General features: G+C 42.0%; 1 protein-coding gene across 2 annotated transcripts in view; it reads right to left on the reverse strand.

The window, feature by feature from the left end:
• CTTNBP2NL (CTTNBP2 N-terminal like) overlaps positions 1-27,268 on the reverse strand; it is a 58,694-nt gene that overhangs the window by 12,214 nt on the left and 19,212 nt on the right. For both annotated transcript variants that reach the window (XM_056139139.1, XM_056139138.1), the window contains exon 3: positions 24,758-24,865. In XM_056139139.1, the coding sequence (XP_055995114.1) occupies positions 24,758-24,856 (99 nt within the window). In that variant the 5' untranslated portion in view covers positions 24,857-24,865. The remainder of the gene's footprint in view (positions 1-24,757; positions 24,866-27,268) is intronic.

The raw sequence follows: 27,268 nt of genomic DNA on the forward strand, positions 1-27,268 counted from the left end.
CTCTGCTCAGCTACTTGCTGCCATCTTGCTTTCTCTCTGCTTCAGGGAGCTTTGGGATGAACAAGAAGATTAGCAGGTTATGTGGGCTGGTGTGTGGTACCTGGTCTTGGACTTTTAGGCCCAGTGTCAAGTTGGGTCTATGGGTAAGAAAGAGAAGAGGAAGATATTCTTAGGCTTTTTTTCCTTTTTGGGCCACATCTAGTGGTGCTCAAGGTTTATTCCAGGCTCTGCTCTCAGGAATCACTCCTGGCAGGGTTCAGGGGACATTATGATGTGCTGGGGATCAAACCCGCACTATCACATGCAAGGCTTACCCGCTTTCTGGCCCTGATTCTTAAGCTTCTTCTGTAGTAGGAAGCACTTGGGAGTTCTCCTTCATATGACAATCATGTATGACATGCAGGTGAATGGGGTGATACTCACAGAGCATTTACTACACAGTCATTAAAGTGTTTCCAAGACCAGATGCCATAGTATCGGGGTTAAGGCACTTGCCTCGTCTGCTACCAGCCTCCTTTCCATCCCTGGCACCTCAGGGAGCAATGTGCTGAGCACAGATCCAGGAGGAACCCCCAGACACCATCAAGTTAGGTCCCCAAACAAAACACAGAAGTTTCCTGAGACATTTTGCAAAAAAAAAAAAAAAGCATGAGCCCAGTTCTGAGTAATCTTTCATAAAACCACAGCAAAGTACTATATAATTTAAGGATTCAAAAGAAATCTAGTTATGGAAACAACCCCCCATTTATCAATTTAAAAAAATTACTTCATTAGAAGCTATGTTTCTTACCACCACATCTTCAACTGTAACCCTACTTGAAAAGAAAGTTAAATTCACAATTCAATGGCTATGGTTAAAACAAAAGCCCTCAAGGAAATAAAAAAAAAACATGTATTTTTTCTAACATGAAAGTCTGTCTCAGTGCTGAGCAAATGATGCCTTCCTCATGAGGTTGTCTAAGTTCAAGACCCTGAAACCCTACGCTACAAGTTTTTGTTGGTGTGTCATCTTGTAAATATTCAAAGCAAAGTTAGAAATCCTGGGTTTTACTTCCGGCTCGATTACAACCATTATAAGTGATGACATTATTGGAGAACTTGGGTAACATTTTTAGGTGGGAAGATGAAAACTGAAACGGTTCCCTTTAAGTTACTGATAACCATCTTCCTAATCTTCTTACAGGAATGTGTGTGCATGAGTGAGCATGTGAATTAAAGGGGGAGGAACTTGAAAGAGTAAGACAAAAATCTTAGTTTTCCACTCCAAACTTAAAAAAAAAAAAAGGAAATTCTTGAGCTGGAGAGATAGGTCAATGAACTGGAACGTGTGCTCTGCATTTAGGAGGCCTGGGTTCAATCCTTGGCACCCGAGGTTCCCTGAGCACCCCTGATAGTGACCCACCAAACAGAGCCAGGAACAGCTCCCAAATCTTGGGGTGTGGCCCCCAAGAAAACCAGAAAATAACATTTTCAGTAAAATTTAAAAATGATCTTAGGATGTCACTGTCACTGTCCTCCCATTGTTCATCGATGTGCTCGAGCAGGCGCAGTAACGTCTCCATTTTGAGACTTGTTGTTACTGTGTTTGGCATATTGAATACATCATGGGTAGCTTGCCAGGCTTTGCCATGCGGATGAAGAAAAAAAACCCACCTCAGTTGATTGTTTTTATTATTTTTTCAAATAATGGTAAGATAAAAGAAACCAGGTACTAGTTTTAAAAGCAGCAGTTTTGGGACTGGGATGATAGTACAGTGAGTAATGAGCTTGCATTGCAAATGGCCACCCTGGGTTCTATCCCCGCCACCCCACGGGTTCCAGGAGAGATCCCAGAGCACAGAACCAGGAGAGAGTCCTGCATACTGGGGACTGAATCTGGGCTGGCTGCATGCAAGGCAAACACCTTACCCGCTGTACTATTGGTCCGTCCATGAACCCAAGTATTTTGATCACCATTTCTTTCAGATCACCGTGATGAAAGTGACTGTCAAAGCAGGAGCGTGGAATGCAATTTATAACACTGACATTAGATCTGCTGAGTTATCACTCAGGTTTGAGTATAGGATTAACTAATCCTTAAAAATATGACTTAAAAATCCGTACTATGATTAGTCTATATAATTAATATGCACCACAGAGCTAACATGTAATGCTGAGGAGCATCTCTGGTGAGGTTTCAGCCCTTTCTGAGGACGGTGGTTAAGATGTCTGTTTTCTCTTGGAGCACTTCTCAGTAATCCCATAATCACTCGCAGGGTAATTACAAGTCAGACAAAATTGGTGGCTTTGCAGATAAATGAAAAGAATCTGTGGAATAATTAAAAGAAGGCTCCTTGCCACAAAATAATTCTTCTAAGTACATTCTAATAGAGGACTCAAACAGGGGGCAAGCACATTCTGTAATTTATCACACCAAACCCTGGCTTGGAACATGCCAGACAGGAGAGTGGATTGAACCAATTTAATAGCTCAGTCAAGGTGAACCATATGGATGACAGGTCTTAAAGTGCAAGTAACTATACCTGAAACAGACTTGAAGTCTGAATGAGAGAGGGCTCAAATGGAGGTATATACCAGTGATCTATTCCCACGTGACAAATTATCCCCAAACATTGCAACTGAAGCAGTCACCATTTTTCTATCTCACAGTGTCTGAGGGTTAGGAATCTGGAGGGCCTTGGCTAGGGAGGAGGGGAATGTCTGACTCTAGTTAAGCCGTAGGCTAGGGCTGGGTCATCTGAAGGGAGCCCCCTCACAGAGCTCGGGGTCTGGGATATGGCTCAATGTGATGCAGCACAAGTTTCACATCCTTGAGGCCTCAAGTTTCATCTCTGACTCTGCCCCTACTATAGGGTGTCACCAGGTGCTCTGGCTTCCCTTTCCCTACTCTCGGGAGGGACTTCTCAGCCAAGAGCAGCTCTGGACTCCCAAGGCACCAGCAAGTATGGGTACTGTTTATTTAATTTGTAAGGGCCTTACCAGGCTGTGCTTGGGGGGCCGGGGTTGGCTGCATGCGAAGTTAGGGTCTTAGTGGCTATACCAGCTCTCCAGCCCCATTAAAAAAAAAAACAACCAAAAAAATAAAAAACACACAAAAATGCAAAATGAGCTGCAGCAATAGTACACTGGGAAGACATCCCCCCCCCCCCTTTAAAAAAAATTTATTGAATCACCATGAGAAAGTTACAAGCTTTCATGTTTGGGTTACAATCACATAATGATCATACACCCATTCCTCCACCAGTGCCCATTCCCCACCACCAATCTCCCCAGTATACCCCCCTTTCCCCACCCTCCCCCTGTCGCCATGGCAGACAATATTCCCCATACTCTCTCTCTACTTTTCGGAATTATGGTTTGCAGTACAGACACTGAGAGGTCATCATGTTTGGTCCATTATCTACTTTCGGCACACATCTCAAAGGAAGGAAGGCATTTCCCTTGCATGTGCCAACCTGGGTTCAAATCCCAGCCTTGCTATGGTACCCCAAGCACTGCCAGGAGTAATTCCTCTGTAACCCCTGAGCACTGCCACGTGTGGCCCAAAATCAAAGAAAAACAAAACAAAACAAAACCAACCAACCCCAGGAGACTTGAGAAGAGATGACATTAAGGGTGTGATATCAGGAGGGTCAGGGTTTGGGGAACAGCTTGAACACTGTCCCCCCCGGATGAGAGACTGGAGTGGCAGCACCTGCCGCTTCTTGACAAGGCAAAGCGTAGAGATCCCAAACTGGAGACCGAAAACTGGCTGAAGCCTAGTCTGATGCTTCCTGACTGTTCGGACATTTTCTACCACATTTTCAAAATGGTTTGGACTTGATTTTTGGGGGAGTTCAATAATAAAGTCAAAATTCATCCCAAGTTTTATTTTTTCCTCAATTTCATTATTTTGACTCAAGTAACAATATTGAACTGTAGCACTGTCCTCCCCGTTGTTCATCGATTTGCTCAAGTGGGCACCAGATACGTCTCCATTGTGAGACTTGTTACTGTTTTTGGCATATTGAATATGCCACGAGGAGCTTGCCAGGCTCTGCTGTGTGGGTGGGATACTCTCGCTTAACGGGCTTAACGGGCTCTCTGAGAGGGACGGAGGAATGGAACCCGGGTCGGCTGCGTGCATGGCAAATGCCCTACCTGCTGTGCTATGGCTCCAGCCCACATTGTGAGAGAACACTGCAATCTCTCAGACAGTAGGAAGATAACTGGCCAAACACGCACAGAGAGAGGCGCTGCAGCTGAGAGCTCTTCCTCAGGCTGTACCAGCAACCAGCTCTTCCTCAGGCTGTACCAGCAACCAGCTCTTCCTCAGGCTGTACCCCAGTATGCTTCCACTCCCTGCGAGCTGCCGGGCCCCACTGCCTCACGACTGAGCTCTGCAGAGATGCAAACTACCCAAGCCGTTGGGTCTCCAGACTCTGGGGTCTTCTCGGAGTGGGGGTGGGCAGCCTCTTACTGCCCCATATTTCCAGAAGCCTTGGCAGCCACACCCATATCCCACAACCGTTGCCATGTAAGTTCACTGTCCACTTAAACATTTTGTAGTTTCTGGAGCACTTGGTCCCAAGTGCAGCCGCACAACACACAGACTCTACAATCCTGACATCCCCAAGGAGCACAACAAAGGAGGTGGGAATGTAATGCAGAAGCCAACTTAAGTACAGTAAACAAAAACTTTAGTACAGAAGGCTTAACTAGCAATAACAGTTTAGGAACCCTCAGACAAGGACTTAATATCCCTACAGAGAGATACAACAATTTTCACAAATTTTCTTTTACGAAATTATTTTTTTGATAATTGCATTAGCCATTTGGTTGTTACAAGAAATATAAATTCTTTGGGGGGGCCAAAGCAATATAGTATGGTGAGTAAGACATTTGCCTTGCACACAGGTAACACAAGTTTGATCCCTGGCACCCCAGCCCACCAGTAGTTCCTGAATGCAAAGCCAGGAGTAATCTCTGAACCCTGCTGGATGTGCCCCCCCAAATTAAAAAAAAACAATTTTTTTTGTCTACTAAGGGGGCAGGCTTGGATGATGGCTGGGAAAATGGGGACAATGGTGGAGGGAAGGTCACACTGGTAGTGGGACTAGTGTTGGAACACTGAAAGTCTCTAATAAATGCATCATGAACAACTTTCTAAACCACAATATTTAAATAAAAGGGTTAAAGCCCATATGGAGCCTAGAAAAAAATATCACCCCTTTTTAGGGACTAACCAATATGATTTATATATACTATTTATGTGTATAAAATATACAGAATATTGTGCAGAAATAGTATAATCAAGTAGATAAATAAGTATAAATTTTCAAATATAGTCCAGTCTCTCTATTTTGGCGGGCCTTCCAGATACTGCTCAGGAGGGTCTGGTGACCTCTCCACTGATGCTTTGCAAAGTGGGCTGAAGAGTTTGGCTAGGTGATGCAGTGCCCAGGAAAATATTCCAGTCTTAAAATAGAAAATAATCTGTATTTTTTGGACGATAATCCCTAATGTGAAAAGTGGTTCTGAATGTAAGGCTCATTTACTTGGAGGGTTTATATTTAAATAGAGATTTTATTTTCAAGGCTGGCATCGTAATTGGATCAGGATGCATCTTTGCCATTTACTGTCCATTATGAAGTGATACTTTTGATTTTTGGACTTAAGTTTTTATTTTGCAGTGCTGCATATTGAACCCACTGCCTTAGATATGCAAGGCAAATACTCTACTTGTCAACTACATCCCAGGCCCCCAAAGTGATACCTTTTTTGGTCTGTTTGTTTTTGTTTTATGGACCATACCCAGCACTACTCAGGACTTACTCCTGGTTCTGTGCTCAGGGATCACTCCTGGAAGGACTGGGCAAATGTATTTGGTGCTGGGGATGGAACCTGGAACTGGGTCAGCCTGTGCAAGGCAAACACCCTACCCACTGTACAATCTCTCCTTCCCCAAAATGATACTATTAAAAGTAATCAGCAATAGAAACATTGTGTCTTGATTTAATACCTTTACTCCAGGAATGAGAAGGAACATGATTCTAAGAGTCTAAGATTATTTTTATACTTTATTACTACCACACCAAAAGCATGTTAAAAAGAATCCTTTAACAGATGAGTCTATCAGTTCACCTTTCAATAATTAACACTCTGGAATACTCGATGAAATATAAACAGATGTCTAAGCATCTGGAAATAAAACAACCATTCTGGATCGCAGTTGTTGTCTACCCTTTGTCTTAGAAGTTCCTTTCCATTTGCTGAGAGAAACCTGGACAGGCCAGGCTACACCTGGATCTCAGCCTTGCAGAGAACAGGGTGGTGATGGCTGAGCTTGAGGCATCTCTCGTGCACATCCAGCTCTAGTACAAAGACGAGAGTTTGTGAAAGTCCAAACAACCCAGTTCAACTCAAAAGAATATGTTATGCTTATTCCTCAGATGAGAGAGATCTTCCTAAAATACTGTCTTGTGAAGGTGTGTATGTATGTGAACACCCACACATGTATATAAAATAAACCCCTTAAATTCCACAAAATTGTAAATCAGCAAGTGGATATATTTTTTAAAAATTGCATTATCTTCCTCTTTTTGCAGGAATAAATTGAAAAAATTTAAAAGAGTAGGAGTAATTTTATGCTAATACATTTTAAATATATAATTTAGTAAAAACAAGGAGGGGAAATTAAGAACATTTTAAGGGAAAATCTGAATAGGTCTCTAAAAGTGTTAAGTGTGTTTTATCTTAGGAAGGGAATATTGGCTTTATGTTAGGAAATGCTTAAGTATCTGCATTAATAGGAAAAAGATTGTGATAAAAGTGTGTATACATATATTGAAGAAATCTACAGTCAGGCTGGACGGCACACGACTGTTCAGACAGGTGCCTTGCAAAGGCGAAGATCTGGGTTCAATTCTCGGCACCACAACCCCCACTTCCTCCCCCCAAAAAAACCCAACCCACAGTTTCTTACTATGCTCACCCAAGGTATTGTCACTTTCTTTTCTTTCTTTCTTTTTCATTTCATTTTATTTATTTTTAGTTTTGGGGCCACACCTGGCTGTGCTCAGGGCTTACTCCTGGCTCTGCACTCAGAGATCACTCTTGGCAGTGCTCAGGGAACCATACGTGATGCCAGGGATAGAACCTGGTTAGACTGTGTGCAGGGCAAGTGCTCCACCCACTGCACTATTGCTCTGGCCCTGGTAGTATTATTTTATACATTCAGCAAATTGAATTAAAGTAGAATAAGCTTCAAAGAACTCCAGGAGTTCTTTGAAACCACAAATATTTATAGAAACAATTATTTACTTAAGGACAGATGGTCATTTATTATTATTTGACTAAAGTACACTAAAGTGCACTGGTGACTAAAAATGGTAAATTTAGTACAAACAGCTACAAGTATGGTACTTCCACTTAGTAGGTTGCTTTGTTGACAGAATAAGATTATGGATAAACAGTATGATGCAGACACTTAGACATTCAGATTCCAAAGAGTTGGGTCAAATCTCCAGATAAAATGTGTAGTGGGGTCTCTTCTTTTTTATTCTACCTTCTTTAAATTACATTCTGGACTTTTATTAGTAACTTTTTAAAAAAGTAACTTTTAGTAACTTATTAGTAAATTTTTTCTTCTTTTTGGGTCACACCTGGAGATGCACAGGGGTTACTCCTGGCTCTGCACTAAGGAATTATTCCTGTGAGTGCTCAGGGGACCCTACGTGATGCTGGGAATTGAACCTAGGTTAGCCGTATGCAAGGCAAACGCCCTACCCGCTATGCTATCACTCCAGCCCTTTTTACTAGTAACTTTTTGAAGTAGGTAAGAAAATCCTTATAGTAATTCAAGACACATTGCCCTGCATATAAATGAAGGTTTTAAAAAACATTTAAAAATGATTCATTAGATCTAAGTTATTTTTTCTTTTTTAGGAGGTTATACACCTTTTAAAATATGTGCTAGTGTCTCCTGAAGACTATACACCATATCAAATAAGCCAGTGATGTACCAAAGACCCAAAGACCACACGAACAGCTGCTCAGATCATTGGTGATCAGGGAGATGTGGATTAGAAAAAGATACCGCTCTTCAACTACTCAAGGCAGAACTAATCTCTAGTGGAAAAAAAAAATAACTGAAACAGCGGTTGTCTCTGGGTGTAGCGAGATGGTTGATGAGGAAAGAACTTTTTGAGTGAGGAGAATGTTCTGTGTCTAGGGCTAAGGGTCAAGTACATGTATGCATTTATAAAACTGACTGAAACCAACACTCAGAGTGTCTTTTGACTGAATACTTAATATTTGCTGGATACGCCCATCTGCTAAGTGATGCGGGCAACGATCTGCAAAGGTAAATTTGACTCTGTAATGGGGCACCCCTCGTTCTTAAAGAGCTAAAACATCTGCTGGGTACATGGAAGGCCCCCCAGCAGAAATGACCAAGTAGCCTTTGGCTTGTTTAAATATTTCCCAAGCAATATCAGTATGTTTAGAGGAACACTCAGTACGGTACACAAATACAGAACACTGTATTTGATCAGAATTTTTAAGACTCAGACCTTATGGTCTTAAGGAAAAGGAAGGAAAAGGCCAACCCTGGAAGTGGGTGGTGCTGGCAGATAAACGGGGACTCATTTAATGAATCACAGGAAACACCACGAAGCTGAGCGGGGAACAAGGTCTGAAATCTGTCTGAGCATTCCACCAGGAGGCCCAGCACACGCAGTCTGCACACTGCAGCCACGTGCAGGTCCCTTCAGTGGCTCTAGGAACTGAAAGCTTAGTAGATGTCTTTCAAGCTCTTCCATGGATGAGCAGACGGTGTGGCAATCTACAACAAGGATCTCTTAAAAAAAAAAAAACCAACAAACTCACTGAACACTAATGTGAAAGGCTGTTTTGTTTTTCCTTCAGTCTAGGGTCCTATGGAGACTGAATAGGAAACTCTATAATTAAGGGATGGTTATGGCCTCTCAAAATCTGTTTAAAGCAAGAGTCTGAAATCAGACACAAACAATAAGGGAATAACACTAGTAACAAGTAGTTCGAACGTGCGGTGCCGGGAGGAGGGTTTTTTAGTTGGGCAAAGGGTCAAAAGTGTTCACAATGGAGAGATTCTCAAGTCAACAGAAGTTTGGTGGGCGTGGTGCAAGAGACTATGCATGGAAATGCAGAGACTGGAGAAAATGAAGAAAGAACAAAAAGGATCAGTAGGGCTTGAAGGCCACACTAGGACAACTGCAAATTGTTAGGGTGAACAAACGGAAGTACAGTCTCCAGTGTGAGCTTCAGAATGAGCACAGCGTCTACAAGGCATACCAAGGAAGAGCAGGCCTGTGCCACAGTCAGAGGAAGGAAGGCAATCCTTTATATTGTCACTGCACTCATTTTTTTTGGTCGGAGAGGGCAGGGGCAGGGACCATACCTGGTGTTGCTCAGATCTTACTCCCGGCTCTGCACTTGGAGATCAGTCCCGAAGGGGCTAGTGGACAATACGAGGTGCTAGGGATCGAACCTGGGCTGGCTGCAAGGCCTTACTGTACTACTGCTCCAACCCTTGTCACTGCACTCAGATACAGAGCTAGTTCCTCACTTTCAACTGACAGTCACACAGGTAGATTGGGATTCAAAGTAAAGAACAGTGTTTTTCTTTTCTTCTCTTTTCTCTTATTTATTTATTTTGTTTCCAGACCCTTCTGGCAGTGCTCAGGTGTTGCTTCCAGCTTTGTGTTCAGGAGGCTCCTGCCTCAGAGACCATGCAGTCCTCGGGTCCACACAGGGTATGCGCAGCCTTCTCTGTGCAAAGCCTGTGCTCCAGCCTGGGGCACTCTCTCTCCAGCACCAGAAATGTTATTTTTTCTCAAGGGAACAGAATGGGGAGAGGGGTGAAGACGCTAAGATGGAAAAGCACCAGAGGGTATTCAAAGAGTGTTTAAAATCGAGACTGGACTCCAGGGAGCAATTTGGCAGAACCTACTGTCTATGGACTCAGTGGGAGGGGAACGGTACACAGAGCATGCGCAAGACTGCTCTTCATTTGGGGAGAGGGGCTGCTGGGAAAGTGGGTGTTTCCAGAGAGGGATCTCTAAGAACCCACCAGGAACAGGGAGAGGGACTCGGTAAAGCCCTGAGGGCTTGGTGGGGTCACTCTTTTCCAGGTGGAGAAGAGAGTCACTCATCTCCATGGGTGGAACAATGTCAGAGATGGAAGGAATGAATTCAAGGAGAAGCCAGAGTTATCAGTTTGCAAAGCTGAGAGAGAAGATAGGAATTTTGTGAAAGCCAGAAACAGAATAAAAGGAACTAGAGATAATTGCACCCTGAGAGGCAGAGCTAAAGGACATAAGTACTTTAGACAGATGCAAATAGAGGTTCTTGGTGGAAAAGTCTGGTATTTTTGAAACCTATCTAACAGATAAAGAAAGGTAAATGGCACCCTACTCCTTAAAAACAGGGCTGAAGAGATAGTGTAGGGGTTAAGGCATTTGACTTGTGAGAGTCTGACCTAGGTTCAATCCCCAGCACTACATATGGTCCCCTGAGCCCTACCAGGAGTGACTCCAGAGCACAAAACCAGGAGTAAGCCTGAGCACAGCCATGTGGCTCAGAATCCACTCTGCTCCCCATAAAACCCCTAAAAAGCAAACCAAAAAAATCCACACTGTACTGTTTTCTCTGGTGCTCACAAAGCTTCCATTAGTGGCCAGGCAGGGAATGCAGATGGCCACACTCCCACATGCAGGAATGAACAAGAAGCCAAGGGTCAGCTGAAAACTAATTTATATTCTTTTATTTTTTTAGAGGAATAAAAATATGCAGTGAAGACAGGTACATAACCGATTATCTAGCATCCTTTACTACAAATATGGAAACAAACACAAAGCCCTGACTTCCTGTCTAAGGAACAAATTGTTCTTTCTCTGTACAGGGAGAAATGTAAATACTGTCACTGAGTGGGAATTATTAACAACAGTAAAAGTTCTGAAACACATAACTATAGTTAAGTCTCCTCACAAGACTAAATTAATAAGTGGTAATCTATTTTGAGTCTTGAATACATTCAAGTTTAACTTAAAGGGAGTGTGACCTTATTCTCTCATTTGACAAATATTTCTCAATAACTTCTAGGTTCGCGATACTTGGGATGACATACTGAAGTGGATTCAGTACCTGTCCCTCATGGAGCTAGTGTTTAGTGGAAAAAAGAAAAGTAAGAAAATGGAGAGGAAAATCCCTACAACTGGCTATACTTACCAGCATGAAGAGACAAATTCTCCTATTACCATTAAATCTGGTGTAGAAAAAGAGAAATCATATTAAGAATCACTCGATTCTCTAAAAATTTATTGGGCATGCTATTTGGTACTAGGAAGTTTTTGTTTTGTTTTTGGGCCATACCCAACTGCACTCAGGGCTTACTCCAGGCTTGGAGCTCAGGGTAACATACGTGTGCGCCAGGGATCGAACCTGGGTGAGACATATGCAAACACCCTATCTGCTGTAATATCACTCCGGCCTCTTAGGCTCTAGGAAGTTTTTAGTTCATAAAAGCAAAGACCTATTGACTTTAAGAATAACATAACCACTTATATTTACTTTCACCAATAAATTTATTTTTTTGAACAGACAGCATATTTGATATCAAAATAGATTGAAACAATTTTGATGAAATTAAATTCTGAGAACTTACTGGATGAGGTTGGCTTTTTGATTTTTTTTTCTTTTGGGGTCATACCCAGCGATGCACGGGGGTTACTCCTGGCTCTTCACTCAGGAATTACTCCTGGCCGTGCACAGGGGACCATATGGGATGCTGGGAATCGAACCCGGGTCGGCCGCATGCAAGGCAAACGCCCTACCCGCTGTGCTATCACTCCAGCCCCGAGGTTGGCTTTTTGAGACAGAAAATACTTTTTGTTATTGTCAAGCAACAGACTGAATGACATGTGAAACCGAAGACAGGAAAAAGCACTGAAAATCTCCAGTTAGGATAGAGTTTCTTAAAATTTTAGTCATGTTGCTGCTCAGACAATAGGCTGTCAGGTTTATTTAAGTCTATGGACTGTGAAAGCAAATCTACTTTGAAAGACTAACTTTGGGGTGTCCTGTACAAGAAGAGAAAAGTTGTGAGGAAGTCAGGAATGAGAAGACACAAGCTCATACTCTCCCAGGCACCATACACGTTTCTCCACTTCCTGAGCTGTATTGGGAATAAACACAGGGGTGTTAAGATCTCCATGAGTTTACAAGCTCAAAAGGCGGAGTGCGTACTTCGTGTGGGGAGGGCCTGCGCTTGATTGGGCACTGCATGGAGTGGCCGAGCTCCTGTCCACGGTGTGAGCTGTGAGTGCAATTCCCAGCACTGCCGTCCTGATCCCTGGGACAAGTCCAGGGATAAGCCCTGGATGCCATGGCAGAGAGAACAAGAAGGGGAAAGGAAGGGAGAAAGTAAACGTGCTCTCAGATCTGCACCTGGCAATTACAAGGCTTTTAAATTAGGCCACAAATAAATGTCTCCTCATAGGTTAATTATATAAAGCTGAAGTTCTTAACATAACCCAATCTAGCTTTCCTCTCCAAAGTTCTAACCTTATCTTAGTTCAAAGTGTATCTTCCCAAAGTGAATCTTTTCCAAGCACTAAAATAGACACACACATACACAAACACACATAATGTCGGTATGTATATGACACACGTACATATAATTAGAGTCAATGATTCTATTAAACTGCTTTGCAACTTCTTTTACTCCTTGTGTCGCGGACCTAAGTCAGTGGCGAGCATTTCCCCCTCACCCATGCAAACAAACTCCAGTGAGCTGAGGGGCTACAGGTGTGGCTTGTTGGTAAAGCACATGCTTGCAGGGACGTGATCCTGCTTCACTCCCAGGTGCTCCTAGCCTCCGCCATGCTCAAGGGGCAATTATATGACATTTCAGACTGGTATTTTTCAACCTTTTTTCTGGCCACGGCCCCTTCTGACCTTGTTTCTTTCCTGTGGCCCCTCATGCTCGTGGTTGGTCTCAGGTCTTATGGTGTGACCCCTCATACACCTGTGATATATATAATTTTCCTGGGCCCCTGGCTGAGAAATGCTGGTCTGCAGTGCCGACCTGCCCATTTTCTGACATGTTCCCCTGATGGTTAATCAGGTGTCTGAGTTTGTGGCCACATCAGTGGCACCCTGTTCATCTGCGAGAAGAATCTGGTGGAATGCACTCCATGCATTTCCATGAAAATCACCTCCCACTTAACATTCAACAGCCCCCCCACCCCGGCCCCCCAATTAAAAATGTTCAGTAAGCATAAAAGAAGCTTTACTCCCATCTTCCAATTATTCTTGTACCTGGTTGAACCACAATACAAATGGTGGGCCAGGGACTTTACTTTAAGGAGCTCTCTCTTGGTTCCCTTCTCCCCTCAATGGGTGCAAATAGAAACAAACTCTGATTAATCCCAAATCACAAGGCCAACACATGGCAAGGAAGACACAATAAGAGGAAGTCAAAATAACAGGAATAAGCTGTTTCCCTTTTTTATTTGTTTTAGTTTCAGGCTGAATAGATGCAACGAAATTCCCCTCTGCTGTAATCTTTTCTGAAGTCCTTCCCTGACTGCCAAAGAACTGCGTGTTCTCTGAATCAGTAGAATTTTACAAGTTGAATTCCTCCTGTTTCTCCCCCTCAAAAAGCATTAGGAAAATAGAGTCCATAGGAAGATGTCAGTTAATAAGGAATGTGCTTATTCTTCTGGTACCTTCATTCTTGACCCCCCCAATACCACAGATTGTAATATGGATGGTGACATATACAAAAAGTTGTATAGCCAGTAGCTGATAGCAGGCAATTATTTTTAAGAGTAGCTATTAGATATAGGGTTCAGTGCTTTTTGGTGGTGTTTTGGTTTCGTTTAGGAACCATACCTGGCTCTGCACTCAGGAATACTCCTGGTTGTGCTCAGGGGACCATACGGTATGCTGGGAATTGAACCTGGATCAGCAGCATGCAATGCAAGTGCTCTACCCCTCTGTATTGTCCCTCCAGCCCCAGGGTTAAATGTTTTTTTGAAATAGAAAAAAGATGCTTAATTCGGCCCACTCGGGTTTAATCCCTGATATTCCATATGGTCCCCTGAGCACCACCAGGAGTAAGTTCTGAGTGCAGAGCCAGGAGTAACCCCTGAGCACTGCCGCGTGTGGCCCCAAAACAAAAGAAAATAAAAAGACTGCTTTACCACATTTTAGTTTTTTTTTAAATACCCAACTTACAAGCAGCTCACAGAAAGAACCAGTCTTCCTTGTTTTGGCTCTTTCATGTCACTGCACAAGTCACCTAAACCACCTTGGGGGTCTATTCCTGATTCTGTGCTCAGGGGCCAGGGACTGAATTGATGTCAGCTGTATGCAAGGTATATGCCTAAACCCCTGTATTATCTCTCCAACTCTTAAACATATTAAAATTGTATAGATATTACCAAGTTCTCCTTAAAATGTTGAAAACAACAATGCATGACTGTTTATTTTTTCTCATCTTTAACAGTAAAGATGTTTTATCTTTCGTAAACAAATTCTATGCTCGTTCAACTGAATGCAATTTATCTATAAAAATAATTATATTTGGAGTTACAGAAAATGAGCAACAGATGTCCCATGTATCGTGGGGGCTATAGTATCTATTTCACAACAATGAAAGAAAATCCAACAAGTATATGTGGAAACACTTTAAAAGTTACAGAGAACTATAAAGACAATAAAGGGGGAAAAGTTGGGGAACTGTCTGTGACTCAATAGCATAGCAGAATTCCTTTGGAATGTTTTAAGGAACACACCCAAATATATCTTGATTTTTAGTCTTAGGATCTGGAAAGGTGAAACAAGGGTAAAATTTATTAAAATATGCTTTGGAACAATGTTTTTCAATACATTAGTGACCTAGAAACTTGGAAAAAAATTAATGCCCAAGTTATCCATTACCTGGAGAAACCACTATTAACATTCACAGTACGAATTTGTATTTAAGTATGTGTCTATAAATACGTGTGTGAATACATATGTATGTTATGACTAGTACTGTAAATTTAACATTCTAACAGCATATCATTAAAAGTCCTTCATATGAATCATATTTTAAAATAGTTCCATAATAGTTCACCATGAGAATTAGTCACCATCCAGTTCATGCAGCCAATAATCAAGAGTTTGCTTTTTATAAAAAATTAATTGGAACCAGATCAATGGAGTTGTGTCACTACTGATTGGGGCTAATTGGAAGTAATTAATAGAAAATGTTTCTTTGTAAATAGATTTTTTAAAAAACCAATATCTAAACTATAGCAATGCCTCTCAAGTAGTGTCCCGAGATTGGTACATTTAATAAAAAAAAGAATTAAAAAAAATCCAACGTTAAGAGCCAGGATTAGTACAGGGGTTAGATGGGATGCAGCTTTGATCCCTAATCTTTGGTGGTGGTGGAGGCCCCCACATACTGCCGGGGAGGCCCTGGTGGTCCCCAGAACCATAGGGGCTGAAGCAGCCAAGATATGCTCCGGCCCCAGGAGAACCGACTGACTACCATCCCCAGAGTGGCACCCAGACTCCCTGAACATTGGTTGGAAAGCTTCCAAACAAAACTATATATAATATTGAATGGCTTTATTCAAAAGCAGAACAGAACCAGGAGTAAGGCCTGAGCATTGCTGGGTGTAGACCCCCAAACAAACAAACAAAAGTGTAACAGAGAAATGGTACCATGTTCCCTTTTCTTCAAAAGTAGACTGTGGAACAGCAATAAAAACAGAGGATACCCCCTATAAAAACAATCCCCTTTAAAATGAATTTTCTGAGGGTAACTTGCCTTGCACGTGGCTGACCCTGGTTCGATCCCCAAGCATCTCATAGGGTCCCCTGGCAGCACTACGATTAATTCCTGAATAGTAACCCCTCAGCATTGGTGGGTGTGGCCCAAAACCCCCCCCAAAATTTTTTTCTTCTTCCTTCCTGTGGTAACAATTAACAATAAGAAAAATTATTTACAGGAAATAATGAAGGTAAGATATATAAATTTGGGCAGAGTGTGGCTTGGACCACATCTGGCAGTGCTCAGGGCTTATTGCTGACTCTGTACTCAGGAATCACTCCTGGTGGTACTTGCAGGAAAACTTTGCCACGCTACGGTCCACTGTGTGCAAAGCAAGGGCCTAACCCCTGTGCTATTTCTTTGGTCCCAGGAATGGTATACTTTGAAGTCTACTTTCTGACTAGTGACATGACCAAAAATATGATAAAATGTTTTAAGATAAAAAGATAATCTTTGAGCTTGTTTCAAATAGGCTACTTATGTTCTATGTTCTTCATGTAAAATTATTTTATCAGAAGTGAAAAAATATCTGTTTTTTCCTCCTTGGAAAAAATATAAAATTTGGCTTTACAGAAAGGCATTCAACTAAAAGTGGCAAAGGCATTCTTTGTTTCTTTTTTGCAACATTTCTGGCTTTGAACTTACTATTAAGTTTTGCCATTGGGAAAATAATCACTGAGTTGATGAAGTTTTAAAAATACAATTACAGAATTCTAGTTTTGAAATGTAGCAAGACAAAGCTTAAAACACTACTTCATAAAGCAACTCCATATACCTCTATGCTAAAACAAACACAAAAGAAAAGGAATAAAGTTCTTCCTAAGCAATATTTCAGACACACACACAGAACATTAAAGCCAACCATAACTTGACAGATTTTTTTCAAAGCACACAGTAAAATCCAATATCCACTTCTGGTTAAAAACTCAGCAAACTTGGAATAGAAGAAAAACTTCCTTAACTAGTTAAGGAACATTTGTGGAAAAGCTACAACCAGCATCTAATCAGTATTTATAATGAAGAGTGTTTTCCCCTTAAGATCAGGAACAAGGAAAAGATATCCTTCTCATTTCTATTCTGCAAGGTTCTGTCAACAAAATAAGGCAAGTGAAAGAAATGAATCTACATGGGGAGGTAAGAAGTAAATCTGTCTTTGAAGAAAATAACTGTAGAAAATCCAAAGGTACGTTTGAAAACTTTATTAAAACCTAGTGAGTTTAGCAAGAATACAGTGTCAATATAGAAAATGAACGTTATTTCTATAAATCAAATTTAACATTTAAAAAATACCACTTATAAAGTAAAACAAATATGAAGTACTGAAATACTTGATGATAAGTCTAATGAAAGATAGGAAAGACACTGTGAAAACTACAAAGCACTGAGGCAAACCAGTCTGAAGAGAAATGCCAAGTTTATGGACTGAAAAATACAGTATTGTTAAGATGTTTAATTCTCCTTACATTGATATCTCCCCATATTTATGAACATAATTCCACTCAAAATCCCAGTGGGAGTTTTTAGAAATTGACAGCCTGTTTCTAAGATTCATATGGGAATGCCAATTTCCATAAATAAGCAAAATAACTCAGAAGGAACAAGGCAGATTAAATAGAACCAGCTTCTTCAAACTCTATGGGCCCAGCTCCAGCTGGATTAAGGTCTCCACTATTATCTCTCTAGGAACAAAGGACAAATCTGTGCTAAAGAAAGAAATTATCTCAAGCTTATTCATTTTTTGGCGTTTGTTTTGTTTTTATTTTGGTGGCCACACCTGGTAGTGCTCAGGGCTTACTCCTGGCAGTGCTCGAGGGACCAGTGCTAGGAAGTACACCCAGTTGACCGTGTACAAGGCAGACACTCTACCAACTGTACTGGCTCTTTGGCCAAGCCTCTGCATTTTAAAACACACACATAACAGCATTTAAAAAGTTATGCTAGGGGTCAAGGATGTGACTCAATAGTAGAGCGCATGCCTTACATATGTGACACCCTGTGTTTGATTGCTGGTCTTGCAAAATAAAACATACAAAAAGACTAGAAAGCCTGTTTACTAACTTTATTTGGTCTGAGCTGAACTATGATGCATTAAAAAAAGTCAGTCTAACTAGCAAGCTCAATAGCAATCATTGACACATTTAAAAAATTTAAAGGAGAGGGCCGGAGCAATAGTATAGGGAGAACCGTGCTTGTCTTCCATGAGCCAACACAGGGTTCGATCCCCCGTGTCTCATATGATCCCCTGAAAACTATCAGGTGTGACCCCACCCCCCCAAATTAAATTAAATTTAAACAGTAAAAGAAGTTTTAAAAAGAAATAAAACACATGTTGACTTTAAGACTTACTAAATGACTACAATAATCAAGACAATGTGCTATGGCACCAAGGTAAATAAATTAATGGAATGAAATAGAAAATTCAGAAAAAAAATATACACTAAACCAATTGTGACAGACATACAAAGGGCAGCCATTAACAAGAGGTGCTAGAAGAAATTAACTCCCCATACGCAAAGAAACCAAAAAAGCAATCTGATTCATATTCTGAATAAAACTGAGTTGTACCTTAAATGTAAAACTTAAAACTGCTGTCTCCAGGGTCTGGAGAGACAGCGCTGGCATAGACACTGGTTTGCAGGCAGCCGCCCCCAGCCCATTGCTAACACCGAATACGGCTCACAGCAGTGCCAGAACTGACTGCTGAGCACAGAGCCAGGAGTAAGCCCTTGGAACAGCTGGGTATGGGCGAAAACAAACGACATTCCCTTTCACACCCCAACTATTCAGTATATAGGGGAAAAAACACAGAAGAGAGTTTTTCTGACCTCATGACACTGAAAGAAATGAGGAGTGCAGCTCAAAGGGCAGGAGTGTGTTCCCTGCAGGGCAAGGCACCCCAGATTTGACCCAACCCCCAGAATCCCCAGCCATAGCTCCATTTGGGATAGCCATGGTGGTCCCTGAGCATTGCTGGACCTCGTCTGTCCCCAAAGTCAAACAAACTAAAACCAACCAAGCCAAAATAGATGAATTTTAGTTAAGAGGCCTGTTGTTTGTTTTTTGTTTGGGGGCCATGGCCAGCAGTGGTCAGGGCAGGGGGTGGTCTTTACGACTTGGTTCCCTGCCCCTCATCCCCCCATGCCAAGTACCACTCTGACCCTTTTTCAGCCATCTCCCCTGCCCCAGGTATTCCTGAAGAGAATGAAAGGACAAGTACAGACAAGGAGAAAGTTATTTCCATGGCATTATTTCATAAAAGAACTGCAGCCAGATATATAAGGAACTCGACTCAATAATGAGAAAATTCAATTTTAAAAATGGACTAAAACCCTGAACTAATACTTCACCAAAGAAACTTGAGACAGCACAGGAGGAAGGCTCTCGCACACTGCCCTCTGCGGCAGCCCCTGCTCCATCCCATTGCATAGGACTCAGTTCTGAGAAGAATGCCAGGAAAAGACCCTGAGCAAGGGGGGGGGGGGGGGGGGGAGCGCAGCTCGAAAAAGTCAAAGACAAAAGAAAAAAAGACTCAGCCCCAAACCTGGAGATTTATACCAGCCAAAACCAGGAGAAAATTCAGCACACACACAAAAGGCCTTGAACAGGTTCTGAAAAGTCACCAGAATTCAAAGTCTTGACATTGCCAACAACAGAGTCTGATCTTCACAGAGAACCCCAGGCCAGGCAGCTTCCATAGGTACATATAATCAGCTCGGTCCCTATTCTGGAGTCACCCTGATCCCTACTTGGGGTGTGTCATTGTTTCCTTCTGTCTCACAGCATTCCATTGGAGAGTCATCTCAGGTGTGACCTCCACTTTACACGGCATCCATCGTCTCTGCACCCCTGAGAACTCCATTCTGACTCATACAGCCCAATGGAGGTGCATGGAAGTGCATGACTTCCTCCTTTACTTTAAGGGGTTTTCTTTTCTCTCTCCTCTTGTGTTTCCTACATAAAACAATTTCGCTCCATTATTCATCTTCCCTCAAAACTCCTTTCTGCAAGAGAGACAACACACAGAGAAAATTCTGGGTAATCTGGACTGATCTTTCCTTTTCCTGTAAAGAGCAAACTATCACTTCTGCCCAAGAACCAAAGAAAGAGAATATTTTCAGTTATGTGGGTGAGAGTTTTTATTTTGCTTTGTTTTGTTTTTGTGTCATATCTGGTGGAGCTCAAAGTTACTCCTGGTTCTGCACTCCGGCATCACTACTGGCAGGCTTGAGGGACTATATGAGGTGGTGGGGATCAAACCCAGGTTGACTGCAAGAAAGGCAAGTGCTCTACCCACTGTACTATCTCTCTGGCTCCAAAGGGAGGTATTTAAGCCACACTTGGAGGTTGTTCCCAGCAGTGCTCAAGGACCACATGGATAGTGCTGGAGAGATAGAACAGCAGGTAGGGCTCTTGCCTCGCATGTGGCCAACCTGGCTTTGAATCCTGGTATATGAGAATACGGTGCCCCCAGCACTGCCAGGAGTAATTCCTTAGTGCAGAGCCAGGAGAAACCCTGAGCATCACTGGGTGTGACCCCAAAATAAAACAAAATGAAACAAAATAAATCAAGGACCATGTGGAGCTGGGGATCAAGCCCTGAATGCAAGGTAAGTGCCTGACTCCTGCATTATCTCGTAGGCTCTAAATCACATTTATTATTTGCACAGAAACACATAGGCAGAATTTAGATTTTTCTACTTTTAACCCTGGTTGCTTGTAAAATTCACAATAATTAAACCAATAAAGTAATATATCATAGTTTCATGCCTAAACATATTCTGTGTTCTGTCCACAACATTTTTGTCTGTGAGTCTCTTAATTGGGGAATTCTGTAGTGCCCTTTGGCCAAAAACAACAAAATTCTATTCTAGGCTTGAAAAGTTATACCTGTTTCATGACTAAGGCATCAGTGGAAAGGAATTCAAGGCAGAGTAAGCTAATCCCCATAAAAAATGCAATATATTACCATATATTATTATAGGGCTGGAGCGATAGCACAGCGGGTAGGGCATTTGCCTTTCATGTGGCCGACCTGGGTTCGATTCCTCCATCCCTCTCGGAGAGCCTGGCAAGCTCCCTGTGTTGTATTCGATATGCCAAAAACAGTAACAACAAGTTTCACAATGGAGACGTTACTGGTGCCCGCTAGAGCAAATTGATGAACAATGGGAGGACAGTGTTAACAGTGCTACTATTCCTATAGGATTTCCTATTCCAATTTAAAATAATTTTAAAAATTAAATATTAATAAATATAGGGTATATTCTATTTATTCACAGCTAAGTGAATAAGATGATTTAAGTGATTTAAGATATGCTAATAGAAAACACCCTATGAGGGGCTGGAGAGATAGTACAATGGGTAAGGTGCTTGCCTTGCACGCAGTGACCCGGGTTCGATCCCTGACACCCCCATGGCCCCCTGAGCCCTGCCAGGAGTGATCCCAGATGCAGAACCAGAAGTAAGACTTGAGCACTGCTGGGTGTGGCCCCCAAACAAAAAAAGAAAAGAAGACACCTAATGTGGAGGACTCAAATATTAACTATTTAGCTTTTACTAAGAACGTTTTGAAAAGGCCATTAAGGTTCCTTCAGCTTTCTCAGAAGTTCTCAGTGGAATTCACTGCCTCAGTTTACTTGAAGTTAGTGAACCCAAGCTCTCAACCCAGCTGTGTGACTGATTCCACTGCCCCCCGCATCCCCAACAGTGCATGAGCAACGTGATGAGTTTTCACTGTGGGGGGATTCCCACAGTGTTCTCATTCATGCAAATAATGTGGCCGAAGAGAAAGACATTCATAAAGAATGTGTTTTTCTGATGTAATCTCTTCTAAAACAGAAAGTGACTTTATTACATAAAGTTCAAACAGGACCCAATACAGTACAAATGGCTTCTGTAACAATTGGACTCAAACACAGAAGTTGAATATGACATTATTTTCCGCTGGCTTCCCTGGTTCTGTGCCAACCAAGTCTTGGCTGTGTGAGAAGCTTGGGGAGACTTTTATATTTAGGGGAGTCAAAGAACAAAAATGCAGGGCTGGAGTGATAGCACGTGCCTTGCACGTGGCCCGACCTGGGTTCGATTCCCCGCATCCCATATGGTCCCCCAAGCACGGCCAGGAGTAATTCCTGAGTGCATGAACCAGGAGTAACCCCTGTGTGCCTCGCTGGGTGTGACCCAAAAAGCAAAAAGCAAAAAAAAAAAAAAAAAAAAAAAGAACAAAAATGCAGGAGCTCAAGTTAGTCAGAGTCAGAATTTGGCACTACAGAGATTTTGGAAAATGAATAAAGTTTTGACAATTATAACTATAGGCAGAATCTGCTTACAAATGATGAAACTTATAAGCCCAACTCAGGCCAATATAGCTTACTATTTACATAGCAGTACTAGAACTAACCACGTGGTTTTACTCAGAGATGCAAAGTTAAAGAATGGGGAGGGGCGGGTCTATTTTCAAGGTAAAGTTCTATTTTTTTTTTTACATCTGTAGCACTGTAGTACTGTAGCACTGTCCTCCCATTGTTCATCAATTTGCTCAAGCGGGCACAAGTAACGTCTCCATTGTGAGACTTGTTGTTACAGTTTTTGGCATATTGAATACGCCATGGGGAGCTTGCCAGGCTCTGCCATGTTTTTTTACATAAAAAAACAAAAAAGGGAATAATCAACAATTACTTAGGACAAGGACCAAAACCTTTTCAATATTCTAAAGAATACTCAAAGAGGGAAAATGAATTATCTGCCATATGAGAGTTCAGTAGGTGTTTGCAGTAGCCAGATCTTTAGAAATAATACTGTGAAATCCTGCAGGACCAAAGGAATCAAAACCAAATCTGCTACACAGATGAAAATGAGATTGCATTGTAACTTTAAGAATTTGGTATGGCAGTTGCCTTTCTCAGAGTACTGAAAAAATTTCACCCCAGCTGCCACTTATTTTACTAACTATAGACTGTTTAAAGACACATTACTTCTGGTGAAGCTATTCATTTCCCCTGAACTACACTGAGCTTAAGCCTCAGAAGACAACTTTATCACCTACGGACTGGATGCAGAGACTAACTACGACAGTTGTGCCTGATTCTGAATGGTATCTTATGTCCAAATACCCCCTTAATTATAGCTCTTGCTTCTCAAGCTGCTCTTTCAAATAGCCAGAAGCTGCCTAAAATAACTAAAATTGGATTCGTGCAGGAAAAATAAAATATTTTAGGAAAACATGTGCTACAAGCACCTAAGCATCTGTTAACATAAAAACGAGAAGGGGCTCCCAACCAAAAAATAACCCCACCTCAAGCCAGAAGCAGCATATTCCAACACACATAAGAACCAGCTGTAAGGTTTAATAGTTTACAACGCTCACTTTGAAATATTATGCCAGTCTTTCAAGGCAATGTATACCAGTGTCACAATCATTTAAACTCTTCAACAAGTATTTCTTCAGCATTTCTATGCTTTGCAGATACATGATCAAACTATGACTGTTTTATAAAACTGGGTTGTTGTTAGAATGCAGCCCCTCCTGGGAAAACTTTTCTTCTGCAAGGGGCTAGGGGGAGAAGCTTTTCCTGGTTAAGCCCCAGTAGCAGAACTTGTCCTATTCCAGAATGATCCCTCCTGTGAAGAGGAGAGTCAGGGAGCTCAAATGAGAACTGAGAGAGACAACAGGCTTTGAGGGCTGAGAACTGGGATGAGCTAAAACATGTTCTACCCCTTTCTTCCCTCTTCACTGATCAGATAAACACAAGATGAGACACGAGAAAAGGGCTGGAGATATAGTGCAGGAGGTAAGACACTTGCCTTGCATGAGACTACAGCTGCCGTGACCCTGGTTCAAATCACCATACATTTGAATTTGTATCCCCATGTCCCGCCAGGGGTCACTCTGGAGCAGAGTTATGATGAGCCCCTGAGTACTGATAAGTGTTGCTCAAACCCATGTCCAAAAAAACAAAACAAAACAAACAGAAAACTGTCTTGAGTCTCAACAGATTAGGACGACTGGTAAAAGTGGAATGGGATTTTGAGAAATAGAGTTTTCAGGGGACTATAAAGACAGAAACCACCAACACAGACAAAAGGGAAGGTCTGTGAGGAAGGTCTTGTTGGAAATGAATTATTAACAAGAGGGAACACTGACACGCAATACATATTGGCAGGAGCATCATTTAAAAATTTAGGCAATGTTGAGGGCTCAACAGAGACATTCATTCAGATGACTGACAACCACTGACTATCCCTTACATATGGCACCCATGACATGAACTGACAGGACAGGAAAAGAGGGAAAAGGGAAAATGAGCCCTCCAGCACTGGGCTGCCATCCATAATGCTGTGGAAACTCAGAGGTTACACACAGATGCCAGTTACTTATTCTTACAGCAGGCGAGGACATTTTACTCTGGTTGACTGAGGGACTTCACCACGGTCATGCTTCCTGGCACAGCTGGCAAAGAGTCAGGCAATAAATCTGGTGTGCCATGGATGTATCTCACACACATGAGGCATAAGTCAGAATCATAAACATGTGATCCCCAGAAACGCCATGTAAAGCCACACTGGAGGAAGCGAAGGAAAGGAAGTGAGAGAAAGCTCATCCCCCAGATCAGGAGGGAACTGTCTCATGCACCAGAGAAATAAAGCCACTAGAAATTGTGAATTGCACATATAAAAAACTCTGAGGGAAAACAAACAAGCAATAGTTTTCAGTGATAAATTACCCTGAGGCCTATTTCATTAGATAGGACTGTCAATCTTTTGCAGTCTCCCTTGAAAAACATCAATTACTCTGTCACTCTAAATATAACAGCACACAGAAATAACAGACTTAGGTTTTAATTACATCACAATCATAACTTCAGATTTGTTCAAGAAAGGGCTATACAAACAGTTTTTCCTTTAACATACCTTTAAAGCTTCGATCACAAGGTCGCGAGCTTCAAGTTCCCCTTCGAGAATACTGAACAGTGTAAGGAGCTCAGGCTTGCTGAGTTTCTCCAGATTCATCCTGCAGACCTAAAGCAAAGACAGGGATCAGACTATCTTGACACGAAAGATATGTCATTACTCAAGAAAAAACAGACCAAGATAGAGCAGCGGTTGTAGTATAAAGTCCTGTATAAAAGGAAAGGGCTACAATTATAGAAAAGAGAGCCTTTTTATGTAACAACAAACTGTGCATTAAGGAAAATAAAATTCATTTCAATTACTGAGTTCATCACCACTCACAGAGATCAATTTTCCATCACTTTTCTTCTAGGCATAATTAATTGTAAACATGCTTAGGTCACAGAAAGAATCAATGATGAATTTGTTTACAAGAAGTTCAGGTAACATGGTGTTACAATGAATAGTGTTTCATCAAAAGTCTTGACTCTGAAAAGATTCCCTAGTTTTAGATAACAGAATTCCAAAACTGTACATAAATATTCTGGTATCCTTCTGAAAACTGACATGAAAACTGAGCAAAGCAATGTTTAGTGGGAGGATTGGAGACTTTTTATTTTTTTTTTAAACCGTCAGCTCTCAGCTCAGAGACGGAGTAAACAATTTTGAATGTGTAAGGTCCAGCACCACAAAGAACCAAAAAACCCAAACCAAACAACAAAAATTTATCTACCTTCAGTGAGAATATCTATGTATCCATGCGTCTATGTATGTATGTATCTATCAATCAATCAATCAATCAATCAGCTATCTATGCTACTTGGGCGACAGCCGGAGGTGCTCCGGGCCTACTCCTGGCTCTGCTCTCAGGGATCACTCCTGACAGGCTCAGAGGACCATAAAGGGTGCAGGGATCCAACCTGGGTTAGCAAGTGCCCTACCCACTGTACTATTTCTCTGGCCCCCAACGTTTATATTTCTTATAATTAAAAGTATTTATAACGTGGTATTTCTATAGTAAGATATTGACATGCAACCACATGCAAATGCACCTAGGAATGACATTTGTTGGGGGTCTACCTGGAAGTGCTCAGGCAGGATTCCTTGGGGGCCACCAGGGCTACATCCTGATGTGAGGAGGCGGGGCTGGGCAGCTGGATCCAGGGCTTAGGTCCAGAGACTGCGCGAACACTTGAGCTACATCCCAAAGTCTTAAAATAAAACGTTTAAACAACTTAATTGGCCGGGCTACTATCAACTGAATTTGACTTAGCAAGTTTATATCTCTACAAGGTCTTGCATCTTTTTAAATATGTTTACTGGCAAACTGCCATAGAAACTAGTTCTTTCTACAGGATTGATTTCTTATAACCGCACAGAGGTAGACAGTGGACCTGCTGTTCAATCTTTGAAGGCCTTGTGACCAGGGTATATATAAGGTAATGTACATTTTATAATGTCCAAAAATAGAGCAAACATCATATCCTCCGCCTTCCTTTCACTTCCAAACCGCGACTCTGATAGTTTTTCTTTCAAGTGAATCCCAACATAACTAGTGTACACACCCTCCAATAATTCCCAACTCTTCTGAGCATTTTTAATTTTAGAAGGCACACAAAAGACTCATTGATTTCCTCCCAGTGCTAAGTAAAGGAGAACATGTAGAAATTCTTATTTCACTATATTGTGACTGTGTTCCACAATGTGTTGTACAAACCTTTTACCACATAAATTATGCTCCAGGGAATCCCAGCCCAAATGCTAACTTTCTAAATAATGAATTTTGTTAGCAACTAAATAACAGTTCTCACTCATTGTAAATTGGTTATCCCACAGCTCTTTGAAAAATAAGAATCAAGGGCTGGAGAGACAGTTCAAGGATTAAGGTACCTGTCTTGCAAGTGGCAGACCCCAGTTTGACCTCCGGCAATGCATAGTCCCTGACCACTGCCAGGGCTGACCCCTACTGAATCTGGAGTCCCCCTGAACTCTCAGGTGTGGGCTAAAGAAAAGGACTCACTAGGGGTCAGAGCAACAGTATTGCAGGTAGGCGCTTGTCTTGCATACGGCCAACTGGCTTTGATCCCGCCACCCCATTTTGTCCCCTGAGCCCCACCAGGCATGACCCCTGAGTGCAGAGTCAAGAGTAAGCTCAGAGTCACACCAGGTGTCGTCCAAAAACAAACGAAAAAGAAGCACTACTCCACAAACCTAATCAGCTAGACTCATTCCAAGAGGGGCCGCAGGAAGGGGCTGCAGTGAGTGAGGAGCAGGGCAGGGCTGCGCAAGAGGGTAGGTATGCAGCTGAGAGAAAGGAAGGAGAGGATGCAGGCAGCTTTCTTTCCTGTAAAAGGAGGTCAGCGATCTCTTCCTTTATTGGGCTTCTATAAAGACTGAGCTAATAAAGGCAAAATGTCTTGCCAAGTTCCTGATACCACCTGAACAATGACTGCCTTACTAATAGCTACTATCTGCTTTCATTTTCCAAAAAAATTCTAGGAAAGAGATCACCAGAACTGGGGAAGGGGACAC

Source organism: Sorex fumeus, unplaced genomic scaffold, assembly GCF_029834395.1.
Source record: "Sorex fumeus unplaced genomic scaffold, SorFum_2.1 ptg000131l, whole genome shotgun sequence".
In the NCBI taxonomy this organism is placed as follows: domain Eukaryota; kingdom Metazoa; phylum Chordata; class Mammalia; order Eulipotyphla; family Soricidae; genus Sorex; species Sorex fumeus.